At 35.7% G+C, this 16,727-nt stretch overlaps 1 protein-coding gene across 2 annotated transcripts in view; it reads left to right on the top strand.

Annotated features, from left to right (window-relative positions):
* The window catches only part of LOC129951737 (mitogen-activated protein kinase-binding protein 1), a 328,044-nt gene that overhangs the window by 136,904 nt on the left and 174,413 nt on the right, over window positions 1-16,727 (top strand). For both annotated transcript variants that reach the window (XM_056064044.1, XM_056064043.1), the window contains one exon: window positions 15,692-16,261. In XM_056064044.1, coding sequence (XP_055920019.1) covers window positions 16,193-16,261 — 69 coding nt within the window. In that variant the 5' untranslated portion in view covers window positions 15,692-16,192. The remainder of the gene's footprint in view (window positions 1-15,691; window positions 16,262-16,727) is intronic.

Below are 16,727 nucleotides of genomic sequence, written 5' to 3'. Positions count from 1 at the left end.
ATTTCAACTTCGAGTGAATAAAATTAGTCAACATTTATTCTCGGGTGCCTCAGTGCTGAATTCTGACTGCGCTTCTTTTCCATTTGTGCATTTATGATTCACTTGCTTAAGGTGGCGCTACAGTCCTGTGTAAACTAGGGCCTCACCCAACAAACTTTTCCATCTAGCTCGTTCCCAAGCTAGATGTCTCCATTTTCGAGCTCCAAGTTGGGTGAGGTATTTTGGTCCCTCGAGAGAGGACTTTACAACTCAATTGCTTTCTTACGCCAAAAAAACAGCGGTTAGCAAGAGTTATTCTGCGCTTGATCTCAGCGGTTGTGTTGTTTTCTGCGAGTACAGCGGAGCCTAGGTAGATGAGTGACGCTTTGACCAAGACGTCGGTGGCGTATGTCCTTTCTTGACGACAGCATGTACTTTGTTTTACCCTCATTAACCGTTAAACCCATTTTGCCTACTCTGCCTCAATACTCGCTAAAGCCCCATTGACATCACCCTGAGTTCTTTCGATTATGTCCATGTCATCAGCATATGCCAGTTATTGCACAGTCTTTTGAAAGATAGTGCCTCTAGTGTGGACGTGTGAGCTCTGTACTATTCTTTCAAGCACGATGTTAAAAAAATCGCATGAGAGTGCATCACCTTGTCTGAAACCTTTTTTGACATCGAAAGGTTCTTTTCAGTTGTTTCCAACCTTTATGGACCATCGTGAATTCTCCATGGTCATTCTGCACAAACGGACGAGTTGGGGAGTAATACCAAAACTAGACATGGCTCTATACAGCTCATCCCTGTCATATGCGGCCTTGAAATTGATGAAAATATGGTGGGTGTCGATTTGGTGTTCTTGGGTTTTTTTCCAAGATCTGCAGTAATGTGAATATTTGATTGACTGTGGACTTTCCTGGTCTAAAACCACACTGATAAGGACCTATCAGGTTGTTGACGACGGGCTTTAGACGTTCACAAATTACGGCAGAGAAGATTTTGTAAGCGATGTTAAGAAGGCTGATTTCTCTTTGGTTTGTGCAGTTTAGAGGGTCTCCTTTTTTCAGGATCGGGCAAAAAATACTGAGGTTCCATTCATGGGGCATGCTTATTTCCTACTTCATCTTACTTAGTTGGCGCATGCTCCTAACCAATTTAACTCCACCTGTTTTAAAGAGTTTGGCATTCAATCCATCCGCTCCAGCGGCTTTTTTAGACTTCACCTTAGATATGGCAATCTTTAGTTCGTCAAAGTCGAGAGGACGGGATTGTTGGCTTTCGCCGTCTATGTTGCATGGATAATCCTGCTTGACAGCTGATTTCGGTTCGTCGTCGACGTTTTACAGGTTGCAGAAGTGGTCCTTCCATATCCTCAGCATTGACTGCCGTTCCACTGATGTTTCCACTTTCTTCTTTGCAGCCCTCGGTTATAGGTTTATGTACTTGTGAATTTCGTTTCACCTGTTCATAAAACTTTCGAACTTTATTCCTTCTTTTAAACCTCTCAACATCTTCGACCGCACGCTTCTCATGCCCTCTTTTTCCTTCTGAGAAGGCGAAAGGAACGTCTGCTCATAGAGCTAATGGGCAGCTTTCGTCCTTTTATGCAGCGCCGCTTTGCGTGCCTGTTGTTTGGCTGCATTTGCCTGCCGACATTCCCCATCAAACCAAGGGTTCCTTTTTGGCGGCTGCTTAAAACCCAGGACATCAGAAGCGGCTTCTCTGATTGCACCTTGGCAATGTTGCCACTGGTTTTCGATACATTGTGTTGGCGGCAGAGAACTTCGAGAGAGATTACTTGTAACTCGGTCGCAAAAGGATTTGACAATCTCTTGCCATTGTAGTCGTTCGATGTTGTCCCTTCTCCCATCACCACCCTGTTTTGCCTTGGTTCTGGAAACCCGAAGTGCTACCTTGGCTACAACGAGGTCCGAGTCGATGTTTGCTCCTTGCCGTCGATCGCAATGGATTAGAGTATATCGAAACTTATGTTATTTGTTTCAATTTCCAAATTTTAATCTTTCATATCAGGGATAAATAAACACACATAATTTAATAAAGTAAATTTTTACTTTTATTGGTTCGAAAATTTCATGAAAATTAAATGCTAATTGTTTAATAAACTTTATTTGTCAAAATGTACTGAAAAAACTGTCAAATACACTTCATTTGTATGACAGCTATGGCAGGAGGTTATCCCTTAAGATAGTTCTATACCACTTAAAACATTCCCCATTTTATTGAACTACATGAACGCTAGGGGTACGTGCCATGATATAATTTTGTTTTAAGATTATGTTTGTTCATCATAGTCACAGATCAAAGGTTTAGAATTTTCCGTAAAATGTTGTTCTGGAATTTTAAGATTAAGATTCTTCGTCCAAAACGTTCGAGTATCTGCTTACAATTTTCGTAACATCATTTTATTTTTGATCAAAAAATGGGAAGTGTTGCTAAATAATGAGATTACTTTTCAAGCGAAGCAACACGAATGTGAAATACTTCATCCAAATCCATATTTTCCTTACATTTCGTTGTTAAAGTCGATATTAAAAAGCAATCAATATCTTTTCCTTAATCTCAACCCAGTTATCCTAATGCTCTCATTGCGTTCCGTCAACATTTTTGGCATTGGAACAGTATAAACCAAGGTCTTCGTTAGATTGTTTAATGTTGATTTTTGGAAATCACATTCAGAACATTACCAGAATCCGATTGATATAATATCTTCCAAATTTCTTTATGATATTTCTGTCACTAAACTTGGACCATTTTATTGTTCGTAGAGTTGCCTTTCTTGACGAATAGCTTTATACAATAAAACGCCTCTACCTCGTAGTGCTAGACTTCCAAACATCTGTGATTTTCATTAGTTTCATGACTCATTAAAGAAAATTTTCCACTTGCTTTGTACGGAATTAAAGTCCAAATTTGACCAAAATAAAAACACTACCACATGTTTTAAAATATAAGCATCGGTTTTAGTTAAAATTCGAATAGAACATTCTACCTTGAAACCTAAGTTGATTTCGAAGTATTTCCCCAGACAGAGTCAGTAAAGTCTCATACACACACCCTTAAGTATAGTATCCTAATCAAATAATCTTATTTTATTTAATTTTAGTGTAAAAGCAAATTCCAAATCAAAACATTCACGCTTTTTGACAAAACGTGTTCATAATCGTTAAGTGATGTATATCAAATTTCCATCCAGGAGAACAACAAACCTGTCTGTGCCTACAAAATGTATATGGATCGTAAAAATAACTCTCACTATGTTGTGACAATACGGAGAAAAATTCCCAGGTGGTAATATAATACGAGTTTTAAATTAAAAGAAAAACCAAAAAGAAACGAGACTTCCAAGGCTGAGTTTCCCATTCCAAAGAGCAACATAAATATTTGCAAATTGGGACCACATTTCCCACCATATCTACCTTTAAACTATTTTATATGTACCTTACCTACACCATGCATGATGCATGCTGCATGCATCAGAAAAAATATGCACGCGTGTTCTGCTTGCTTCTAGCCTGTTAGCTAGCTAAACATTCCTCACTGCTCTACATTGACTTTTAAGGTGCTTAATGCTAAATGCAAAATGGAAATCTCGGTCCACATCCTAACCACCATTTTTAGCCAATTGACTGATTTCTATATGCTCTTCCCTTTCGGTGCCCCAAAATGGAAGAATTGATTGTTTTTTAGAATTAAATTGAAGAAATAGTTATTGGTAGGCTTAAGCCCGTCCAACTATTTTCATATTTTCCGTGGTAGTTATCTTAAAAAATAATTTTCAAATATAGATATTCATATCACGTAACTTTAATACCTAAGTGATAAATAGACAAAAAAAAAACAAAACCGTCTCAACTTAACGTGTGTCGGTGTTGGCCGCGTCGTCGTCGTCGGTCGTTTCGGCCGTTCCCCCTGCGAACATATAGTGCGACAAATTGGGAAACCTGCCGGTAAGTTAAGTTTGGCTTAAAGGTTTCCTCATGTATTGTTGTGGTTGTTGTTGTCGCGCCTTCGTCGTCATATTGTGCTTGGTTGTGGTCGACGATCTTTGCTTATGCTAAGACTATTTATCGCGCATATTAATTGAAAAAATGCATTCTTGACTTTATGTTTACAGTAGTGGCTAGATTGTTAAAACAAAGATTTTTTAAAAAGTTCTTAATAGGTTTTAAGATTTAGATAGATAGATATTCTTTATTTTCGTATTAACAATTACATTTGGTAAGCTACCGCACAATTTACAAACAGATATTTGATATTTCTCTATGATATTATTTATTAATTAATTTATTATTAATTTGTATTTAGAATTTAGATAGAAATAATTTAAATAATAATTTTAAAGTAAAATAAAAAGGTAACGTAAATTTTGACTTAAATAAAATTAAGATTCCTAAATTTTTGTTTAGAAGTGTGTGTTAGTAAAAAAGAGGTTAGTATAAATAATAATTGCTAAATATATTTCAATATGTTAGTAGTTTTTTAGTATCGAGAACCAATGGCAACATTGCCAAGATGCAATCAGAGAAACCGCCTCTGACGTGCTGGGTTTCAAGCAACCACCAACAAGGAACCCCTTTTTCGGCAGGCAAATGCAGCCAAACAACAGGCACTCAAAGCGGTGCTGCGTGAAAGGACAAGAGCTGCTCATGAGCTCTATGAGCAGAAGAGGCGAGAGGAACAACGACTTCTCACAAGGAAAAAGAAAGATCATGAGAAGCGTGCGGTCGAAGATCTTGAGAGGTTTAAAAGCAGGAATGAGGTTCGAAAGTTTTATGACCAGGTGAAACGCAATTCACAAGTCCATAAACCTAGAACCGAAGGCTGCAAAGACGAAAGTGGAAACATCATAATGGAACCGCAGTCAATGCTGAGGATATGGAAGGACCACTTCTGCAGACTGTATAACGGCGACGAAGAACTGAATTCCGCTGTCAGGCAGGATGATCCATTCAATATAGACAACGAAAGCCAACAATCCCGTCCTCCCGACTTAGACGAAGTAAAGATTGCCATATCTAAGTTGAAGTCTAATAAAGCCGCTGGAGCGGATGGCTTGAATGCCGAGCTCTTTAAAGCAGCTGGAGATAAGTTGGTTAGGAGCATGCACCAACTTATTTGTAAGATAAGAAAGCATGCCCGATGAATGGATCCTCAGGATTGTTTGCCCGATTCTGAAAAAAAGAGACCCTCTAAACTCCACCAACTGTAAAGGAATCAGTCTGCTGAACACCGCTTACAAAATCTTCTTTGCCATAACATGTGAACGTCTAAAGCCCATCGTCAACAACCTAATAGGTTCTTATCAGTTTGGTTTTAGAACAGAAAAGTCCACAGTTGATCAAATATTCACATTACGGCAATCCTGGAAAAAACCAAAGAAAACCAAATCGACTCCCACCATCTTTTTATCGATTCTCGTCCGTTTGTTCAGGATGACTATGGAGAATTCACGCTGCTCCATAAAGGTTGGAAACAACTTAATAGAACTTTTTGATGTCAAGAGATTTTTTAACATCGTACTTGTGACATCGTATAGTGCAGAGCACACACGTCAACACTAGAGGCACTATCTTTCAAAAGTCTGTCCAATTACTGGCATATGCTGATGACATTGACATAATCGGAAGAACTCGAGGCGTGATGTCAATGGGGCTTTTGTGAGTATTGAGGCAGCGGCAGCAAAATTGGGTTTAACGGTTAATGAGGGGAAACAAAAAGTACATGTTGTCGTCAAGAAAGGACATACAACACCTACGTCTTGGTCAAGACGTCACAATCGACGGACGTAATTTTGAGGTATTCAAGGACTTCGTCTACCTAGGCTCCGCTGTAAACGCAGAAAACAACACCAGCGCTGAGATCAAACGCAGAATAACTCTTGCTAACCGCTGTTTCTTTGGACTAAGAAAGCAATTGAGTGGTAAAGTCTATGAGAAAGCTATATAAGACCCTTATCATCCCCGTCCTGCTATACGGTGCAGAAGCATGGACTAAGACAAAAGCGGATGAAATCACCTTGGATAGCTTCGAGAGAAACGTTCTTCGTGTGATCTACGGTCCCGTATGCATCTAAGAGGAGTGGAGGAGAAGATGGAACGATGAGCTGTACAAGCTGTCAAAAGGGTAAAAGTCCAACGACTAAGATGGCTGGGTCACGTAGATCGCATGGAAACCAATGCTCCGGCCCGGAAAGTCTTCGAATACACACCCACTGGACAGCACAGTAGAGGAAGACCGCGGATCAAGTGGCGCGCACAAGTGGAAAGTGACCTCTCCCAACTTTTAGCGCGAAACTGGAAACATCTAGCTAGTTACCGAGCTATATGGAGAAGTTTGTTGGGTGAGGCCCTAGCTCACACAAGACTGTAGCGCCACGATGAATAGACGCCTGTACCATCCGCAAATATGTCTACCTGACGACCTGGTAATCTAAGAATATTAGAAGCATAAAGTAAAGGACCTATTACTGATCCTTGCGGGACACCATAGTTGTTAACGAAATCACTAAAGTAACGATTGAAAAAAAAACTTTGGATAATTCTTACAAGATACGGAAGAAACCTGAAGTATACCATCTGTGCACAATGTAATCGTGCCAAACTAAACCGAATGCCTTTTTTATATCAAGTATAATAAGCCCAGTCAATTTGCAAAGAGGGCGGTTTTTCTTAATCTGTTCACAGAATCTAAATCCCTGTTGTGTAGTTTTGTGATGCGTTCTAAATCCAAATTGTTTATTGGTAAAAATCTACGATGCATAATATTTTATATTTCAGAATTTTTCGAAATCTTTGCTTACACAACTAAGAAAACTTATCGGTCGATTGTTGGGAGTTTTGAAGGTTTTCCCGGTTTAGGAATCGGTATTACCTTTGCATATTTCCAATTCAATTTAAAATATTGCGTTTTGAGACATTCGTTTATCAAAAACGTAAGAATTTCGAGCTCTGCTTTTGTAAGTTTTTTAAGATACATGTTTTTTATGTTATCTAGTCCATCGAATTTTTTGATATTTAAATTTGAAACGATTATGTACCATCCTTACTGATCCCTGGAGTTTCCGTGATTTCTGAGTGAACTGTATTTGCTGTTCAATTTATTATCATTTTAGTTGGATCATCATTTTAGTTGGATCATCACTAAGGTGTTGAGTCACGCAATGATTTTTCAAATAGGTTGTTGCAAAAACATTGGTTTTATCTGAATTTTGATAAACACCATCATTATTTTGAAGATTAAATATTTGTCTGTTTTAATTTTTGATAATTTTGGTTATGTTTCAAAAAGTTAAGCATTTTTTTCCAACTTACTAAGTCTCTCATTCCAATTTGTATTTCGAAATTTAGTTATTTCCTCCATTGACGTTGCCATTGACTTTTAAATGAATTCCTTATACGAATGTTTAATGTAATGTAATGAATTATGTTAATATAATCCGGCATTTTAATGACAAATGGATTCTTGAGTGCTCTGGTTTCATAACTTATTTTTTGTTTTTAAATGAAAAAGTTGATAGAAAATTTGAAATCAGCCTTTTCAAAAATGTTGCTTTTTATGTGAGTTATGTGAGTTTTCCAATTGTTTTATTTTCATCGAATTTTGGTCATACCAATACCATGACTGTTTTTCATTCCATCCAACCTTTTTTATTTTCGATTTAATTTGTTTTGTTCGTGAGAAGATGCATATTGTTCTTTTAATCACGACACTACTGTCAATAATCGCTCTAGATATGTGGTTTTAATGGAAAATAAAAATGCAGCCCGTAAATCGATCTGTTTTCTTTTAATTGGACATTATCTCCGATCTAGATAAATTTTTGACATCTTTATTTAAATTTCGACCAGTGAGTTGTCAAATGAGCAAAGTTTCGTGACTCTTTTAAAAAATTAGTTTTTTATTGGATCGATTTTTTTTTAATTTAAAGGGCCCAAAGATCGTGAGTTTTATTTTGTCGACACCTAAAGAATAAACAATTACACACATTTTTTGAGGGCGTATACCTTTGTTCGATAAAAAAGGTTTTTGTTTTGCCATTGAACTGTAATCAAACTGATAAGACAAACGAGGTAATTGTACATTTTACACTTATATCATTTTGCAATACGATTTAAGGCCACATACGCAGTAGAGCTTAACAAAACATTAAGGTATTGTTAAATCGTTCATGAAATGAAATAAGTTTAAATAAATTGTCACAAGTTGACATAGATATTAATTAAGGTCACACACAATATATTTTCCTATAAAGAACTTCAATAAAACTTACACGAAATAATTTAACAAAAATAAAATAAAATCAATCATCATCATCATCATCGTGCAACATTACTCATGAATGAAGTGTTTTTTATGTTGTTTTTTAAAAATCGTCTTTAAATGGAAGTTCAATCGTTTTGAGAATTATTTGTTGAAATTCCTTATATTGAATAAGGCGGATGTCAAAAAAGAAATAATAATAAATTTACTAAAGTTACATACGTCAGTTTTTTTGTTTTGGATTTTTTATTTTGCTTCATTCAAAAAGCGGAAATCCTTTCTTTAAAAAGGAAACAATGATGAAAAGCAAAAGAAGATATTAAACTTGTAACAGTTGTTTAAGGTATGATGACTAAGAATCTTGTTCCATCAGCCATAAAGACAAGAGCACATAAAGGAATTTAGGGAAATACGGCTTCGGGATCAAATGAAGACAAGAAAGAAATATTGAACAAAAAAATGCCAATCTGTGTCACTTGACCTTTGTATTTGGTGATGAATAATCGTCTCATAAAAAAAAATATTACATTTCAATCAAGATCAATTCAGCAGTTGTTTATGAGTTCAACTTATTTCAATTTTGACAAATTTTGTGTAGAATAGTTTGGGACACATTTTAATGAAAAAGATAGTGCAGTACTTTTATTAACTCATCAAAAATTTCAATTCTTCCAATTTGTTTTTTTTTTTTTTATTTCGGAAGTGAGGGTCAGAGATTTAAATAAATATGAACCCCAAAGCTCTACAGTCAATGATGACGTTTTTTCCAAGACGTCGTCGTTCAATTTCCTTTCGTGATAACAGCTTTATCGTGATATGCTTTATTACTCTCATTGACTAATAAACCCATTTTTGACGAACCTTTGTAAAATTTTGTCTCTTCTATTGACGATTGATTTTTGCACAATTATTTCCAGAATCAAAAATATGAGTTCATATAAAAAAGTCCTAAAGAAAAGTTCTTGAAAGGAAATATAAATAAGTACATTTTTAATATGCCCAGGGTCATTTTCATTTATTAAAATACAACGTTTACCAATAAGAGGTTTTCTTTATTATTTCAACATTCCATTGAATGCAGTAGGTCTTAAAACCGTCAATTAGCTGTTGTAAATTGAAAGGATTATCTGACACCAGTACAATATCGTCCGCTTATAAGAGCCCGTCAATTTGAAGACCGTCTAAAACAATACCGATTGGAAGTTCCGCATAAAGATAATTTAAAAACAGAACGAAAAGAAGAGAGCTTAGCACACAACCTTGACGAACTTTCTAAGTAGGGAAGAAGTCTGACAAACACAAACCATTTCAAACAGCTGCAGTAGTATCCTTATAAACGGTGATTTTTTAAGAGCTTGAGAACTTTTTTTAAAAACAAAACGCATAAATGCATTTCATTTAAATGTTGACCGCGGCTGCGTCTTAGGTGGTCCATTCGGAAATTCCAATTTTGGGTAACTTTTTCGAGCATTTCGGCCGGAATAGCCCGAATTTCTTCGGAAATGTTGTCTTCCAAAGCTGGAATAGTTGCTGGCTTATTTGTGTAGACTTTAGACTTGACGTAGCCCCACAAAAAATAGCCTAAAGGCGTCAAATCGCATGATCTTGGTGGCCAACTTACCGGTCCATTCCTTGAGATGAATTGTTCTCCGAAGTTTTCCCTCAAAATGGCCATAGAATCGCGAGCTGTGTGGCATGTAGCGCCATCTTGTTGAAACCACATGTCAACCAAGTTCAGTTCTTCCATTTTTGGCAACAAAAAGTTTGTTAGCATTGAACGATAGCGATCGCCATTCACCGTAACGTTTCGTCCAACAGCATCTTTGAAAAAATACGGTCCAATGATTCCACCAGCGTACAAACCACACAAAACAGTGCATTTTTCGGGATGCATGGGCAGTTCTTGAACGGCTTCTGGTTGCTCTTCACTCCAAATGCGGCAATTTTACTTATTTACGTAGCCATTCAACCAGAAATGAGGCTCATCGCTGAACAAAATTTGTCGATAAAACAAATATCGAACCGAACACTGATTTTGGTAATAAAATTCAATGATTTGCAAGCGTTGCTCGTTAGTAAGTCTATTCATGATGAAATGTCAAAGCACACTGAGCATCTTTCTCTTTGACACCATGTCTGAAATCCCGCGTGATCTGTCAAATACTAATGCATGAAAATCCTAACCTCAAAAAAATCACCCGATATGTAGCTTTTAAAATAAGCGCACACTCAAAGGGATATATTACCCTTATTATGTAGACACAGTGTGAGCACTAGGAAAGGGAGAGAGCGGTTGAAAGGAGATGTCAGTTCACATTGGTTTTGAATTCCTGAATATGCAATAGGTGGGAAAGACAGAGTGTGGCAAGGCATTCCACATTCGCATAGTACGGCTAAAGAACGAGTCTCTGTACTTGACAGTACGACCGAAGTTGGGTTCGGGGGTATATTGATGAGCAATCCTAGAAGCGCGAGTTTTACGGTTAAACTGTTTAAGGGGAGGAATGCAGCTGGTTGTTTCTCTAGAGCATAAACCATTAAAATAACGGTAAAAGAGGGTGAGGCAAGAAACATTTCGCCGATTTTCAAGTGACGTAAATAATCTTATGATGGTAATGTCACCAATCAATCTAATTGCTCTACGTTCAATACTATCCAAGAGGCTTAAGTAAGTTGCAGGAGCACCAGCCCAGATATGAGAGTTATACTCAAGCTTTGGACGTACATAAGTCTTGTAAATAACAGCCAGATCAGAGGGCATTTTTGGCGACATCGCGTATGTGATCGTTCCACAAAAGGTGGTTGGTGCTACACATACCGAGAATATCGAGATGTTCATATTATTGCCATTATTCATAATAGCAAGTGTTATTATGAATAATGGCAGGGCGGTATATTTCGCTTTAACGATACAAGACAGCATTGCGTTTTCGAAGCATTAAATTCCACGCGGTTTCTTATTCCCCATTGTACAATGCTGTTTAGGTCGGAATTTAATGAGCTTATCATATTTTGTCGTTGCAGTTCCATATCCGAAGAAGAGGGGTGTGAATCTGAAAACGAATGTGAAATGCTAAGAGTACTATCGTCAGCGAAACAATGTATTCGATTAGATGTTGCAGAAAGGAGATCATTAATAAAAATGAGAAAGAGTGTTGGAGATAGAACAGAGCCGTGGGGCACACCAGCATTTATTTTGTGGTTTTCAGACTTGAATCCATCCGAAACAACTTGTATTGAACGATTCGAAAGGTAATTACTAACCAAATGAAGGAAGGATTCATGAAAATCGAAAGCACGCATTTTCGATAAGAGAGCCTGATGCCAAACCCTATCAAATGCTTTTGAAATATCAAGTGCAATAATCTTACTTTCTCTAAAACTATGTTCTGCAATATATTTCTTGAGCTGATAATTAATCAGCGTTTCCATGACCTTGGAAAGAAGGGACGTAAGTGCAATCGGTCGGTAATTAGACGGTGAGGAAGATTCGCCTTTTTTGGGAATAGGCTGGACAAATGCGGTTTTCCATCCGCTCGGAACAAAACCTGAGGAGTAGGACAGATGAAAAAGCTTACGCAGTGGTTTTGCCAGCGATGAAGAACACCTCTTCAGAACAATAGCGGGGATACCACCCGGACCAGCAGACTCTCGCTACAGTACGACTGCGAATAAAGATTAAAAGATTTGGCCCATAAACTCGAAAAAAGAACAGATACAAGTATCTTCGAAGATATTTCCAGAGTCGATAGCTTATAAATGAGAGCAATCCTGTCAAGGCTATCAAAACCAGCCTCAAGATCGATGAAAAAAGCGTAGTTTCTTCCTTTGGAAAAGTTATAGTTGAATTATGCATGAAAGATTATAACTTGGTCCACAATAGAATAGTTGGTTGTTTTTTTCTAACCAAGTTGACAGTCTGTTCAAGAGAACTGTAGTAAACAGCTTATAAAGCGTATCAAGAAATGAAAGTCCTGTTTGTTTGACTCAACATTTGTATCTCCTTTCTTAAACAGTGGGTTTATAATGGATTTTCTGAAAGATGATGGTAGCGTTGCAGTTTCAAGAATCTCAGTGAATAATTTCTGTATTTCTTCAATAAGATGGACATGCATTTTTTTTAAATTCATACGGTATTCCATAAAAACCACGAGTTTTCAGATCTTTTGATGAAGATATAGCTTAATGTGGTAATCTAACTCTGGAATATTTTGCTGAGGAAGAGCGTATGAGATAGTAGCTGAATTATTTAATTGCGACAGGAAGCTTTTAAAATGTACTTCAAATTCAATTAGTTTTACTGATGTTGTGGTTTTAATCGACTGTCCGCATATTTGCTTAGTAATCTTTCAGCACTCTCGGGCTGAAGAAACAAATTTAAGACTCCTAGCAAGGCTAACGAAATAAGCTTGTTTTTAAGTTTTACATTAAATCTTATATTTTTTGTTGGCATCATAGTAGTTTCTACGAAATATTTCCAGGTTTAGTTTTACGAAGGTTTAAAGGTGTTTAAGAGCATTTTTCCAAGTTTTTTTTGGCCCAAACTTAACATTTTGTTGCATAGGAACTTCGTCTGCTTCAGTTGAATCTGTTGTAATAATGATGGAGGGTACAAGTGACTTGAGTTTATTTTTAAAAGCAACATCTCTTCGGTCATACCATTTTATTCTGTTGTTACTGAAGATTTTAGGGAACAAATAAACAGTTTGAAACCTAATTTAATTTTTAATTTTAATTTTTAAGGAATAAAAAAGACTCGAATTAAAGCAGTTTTTATTAATAAAGTCTTGCTTAAATGTTTCTTAGTTTTAAACACTTTAAAGATTTCTTCTCACTAATGAAGGTTTTTAACTTGACTGTGGTTTGCATTCCATTGTTCGATCGAGAGTTGAAATCTGGGAATCCCCTTGGAAAATTGTAATTTTTGTTTAGCCTTTTTTTTAAATCTCTCAATCATCCGACTCATTTTTAGAGCTGATTTCGAATTGAAAAATGATTTAAAGTAGGTTTGAAATGTTTAAAAATTTGCTCCAATAAATTTAATTGTTGCCAAGATATTCTATTCGCAAACCAATTTTTACCAAATTTTAGTTGTATTTTATTTAGGTTTTTTTTGGAACAAAAACTGTCAATTAGATTTTTCTATAAAATTTACCTGATTTTGAAAACATTATTCTTCGATGCATAAAATCATTTTGGAGTTGATAACATTTTTTGTTCGCAAAATATTTGAAGTTAAAAATATATTTTTAGTTCGTTTGATTTAAAAACGGTTATATTTTGTAGAATTTATACAAAATTGGAATCACGTCAGAAAAATCTTATTAAAATTGCTAACTCTGTTGGTTCGAGGGATATGTTTGGGGTTAAGCAAATTTTTCCAAAAATGTTTAATGGCTGAAACACAAACACGCTTCAGCTATGGCTTCGCCTTACGTTTACGAGTTCACCCATGAAGCTTCAACCTCACGTTACATTTGACAATCGTAAGGAAATAACGTTATGTTACGTAATGTGACTCCAAACGGAAGCTCTAGTCCAATTATCTAAATATTTGCTTTGTCTGACAGCTCAACAGCTGTAAAAAAAATGTCAAACATAATATTTGCACTTCGGAGAGATGAAATAATAGAAAAAAGCCACCAATAGCCACCGTAACGCAGACGAAGCCGAAGCTGAAACGTGTTTGTGATTCATCCATAATTTAGATTCTATGAAAAGTAAAGAAAAGCCAATATTTTTCAATTCGCCAAATCGAAGAGACTAAGATGATTTCTAATGAAATTGTCCCTTACACATTCGTAATACATTAGTGGATGTATGCCCTCAAAAACTTCTTGAATTCCATTTTTAAGCTCTTGAATCGAATGGATCCAAAGGAAAAAGTCTAATGGTGTTATATGACATAATCAATATCGGTTACCAGTCGTGATTACTTTTCATGGTAATTTTTTTTTGTTTTTTTTTTTTATTAACGTATTCTTCAAGATCAAAATGCACTAAAGATGATTTTTCGATGAAAATCAGGATCATTTTGCTCAACGCAGATAAGGCAGTGTTTGCTGGAGTTTTTGTGTTGTTTGGAATTTAAAAGTCTTAAGAGTCATTAACTTATTCAAAATCGCGCGTTCGGGGGTGTCGACTTTGACATATTGAATAAAAACAATTTATTCTTATAAAACAATCTTAAATGTAAACTACATCAAGCTTTGTGCTCACTTTAGATCGTAAATAATTTAAGTAAACATTCAAAACCCCCGACTACATTACATTAAATCCTTTCAAGCTTTAAGACACTTTATATCGTAAAATATTGTAAAGTCGGTAAAAAACCTATCAAAATTTTCCCGACCGACCTAATGCGTGCTTGTGGTTGAGCCATTAGCCTTTGTGTAAAATACGTTGTAATGCTCTTGAAGATCGACAAGGAAAGATATAAGTTTTCTCAGTGGTTGATTCTTTACGTCACTTGTGTGTTTGAAGAGTTCAATATTTGTTTGCATCTGAAAATGTGCCTCAAGCCGACCCTAATGTTCCTTAGTATTGTGAACATTGACGGCACCATTTTTTATAGCGCGTTTTACAATATATTTTAGAATCGTGTATCAGTCTATTTTTTAAGTAATGGCGTAATTTTATATGTCAAAAAATGACGGCTTCAAAAGTAGCAGTTGTCAATAAAACGATACATTCTAAAAGAAATCTCTTATTAAAAAAATCTTGACTTTAAAACTTTATTACTAAAAAGAAGATCTTTTCTTTCATATTCAGAATATCTTGCATGATTTCAAAAATATTTTCTTCGAATCTTTTCAATATGCATCTACTTGAAAGACTAATTTTTCGGATAAAAATCAATATTTTCTTTCTTAAATATGTTTCCATTTGGTTCAGCCAGGTCCTTTTCGAATGTCCCCATAAAAGTGATCAGAACCAAGTGTTAACCAAATAAATCGCTTCTACAGGGTCCGGCAAAAAAAACCTCCCGTATCTTTAGGCCTTTATATAAAAAGCTATTTATAGATTAAATGGTATTCCGGTTATCGATAGAAAGGTCTACGTGCCGTTTTAAGTAATCATAATGGCGTGGCCTTATGTGACAGTTTTTTCGAAGAAAATGAACAAAAAGTTACAGTTAATGCGGATCGTTACTGTCACATGATTGAGACCTTCCGCCAACCAAACTTAAATCAGTTTACTAGAAACAACAAAGAAATCTGATTCCAACAAAATGGAGTCACAGCAGGCACTCCAGGGAGTTCACTTTTAAAAAATATGGGAGATCTTTTTGCCAGACTTTAAACTTAACCTTTACACGAAATGTATCTCTAAGATGAAATAACTTATATTTCTTCCTTAATAGCGACGATCTTTAAATTACTTTCCTTTCAAAAAGCTAAATATCTTTTTCTTAATTTCATTTCAGATATCAATTACTAAGATGCCTTAATTGCAACACAACGCACACGCCCTTAAAAAAATAAGATCTGCCGCCTAAAATTTAGTATCTTAGAAAAAAAAAAACAGCAACAACTCAATGTGCTTAAAATTCAAAATGACATTTGTAACTGTCATCACAATCATTAGACTAAGATGAAAATACGCCTAAATGTATTCTAGAGAAAGAACAAAGCAAAGCACTGAACAACAATAACAGCTAAAAATATGCAATATAAAAAATATCTAACAATAAAGTACGTAACGTTAAGTTCGTAATAACTTCCACAAAAAACTTCCATACTCAACATTACGTAACGTATAACTCATATAAAGTCGTATATCGTAAGAAGAATATCGTAAAAATCTACACTGCTCGTAATATTCTCATAATTGTGGAACGTAAACAAAATTTTGGAATTTTTTCTTACGTTGCGCAAATGACGTATTGGATCGTATAGCATAGACAACAACCAAAGTTTGGGAGATAATGGAGTCGGCAGTTATTCGTGCGCCTACTCGTAGGCGAGCTCGTAACGATGAGCAACTGTATGGTCGGGTAAGTGTTTTTTTTAAATTTATATAAATTAGTCTTATTTATTTTTATTAAAGTTTTAAATTGGTACATGTACGGTGAAACTGTTAAATAAATACAAATGACTACGATGTTACCTGTGCAGCGCCCGCTGTGGAGAGAAAAAAAAACATGATTTGCAACTTTTCATATTGCACACGAAAAAGGTTATCTCTGGTTTCTTACTTTTCTAGTTTTGTCATTTCAAGTTGTTGTTTGTAACTAAAATATATCATAGTCATGGTCGCGTATAGGGAAATTTATTACAAAATTTACAAATGTGCAAGACACGAGATACTATGCTGAAAGTTTTCTATGAAATGAAATGTAGAGATACAGTTTTACAAACAAAGTATAAAGTATGAACATGTAACTAAAGAAAGCGGAGGACGTTGTGTTGTCTTCGTCCGGATGAATGCGTCTTTCCCTCTATCCAGGGCCGGGTTATATG

Source organism: Eupeodes corollae, chromosome 3 (genome assembly GCF_945859685.1).
Source record: "Eupeodes corollae chromosome 3, idEupCoro1.1, whole genome shotgun sequence".
Classification (NCBI taxonomy): domain Eukaryota; kingdom Metazoa; phylum Arthropoda; class Insecta; order Diptera; family Syrphidae; genus Eupeodes; species Eupeodes corollae.
This window is presented reverse-complemented; position numbering and strand designations above follow the sequence as displayed.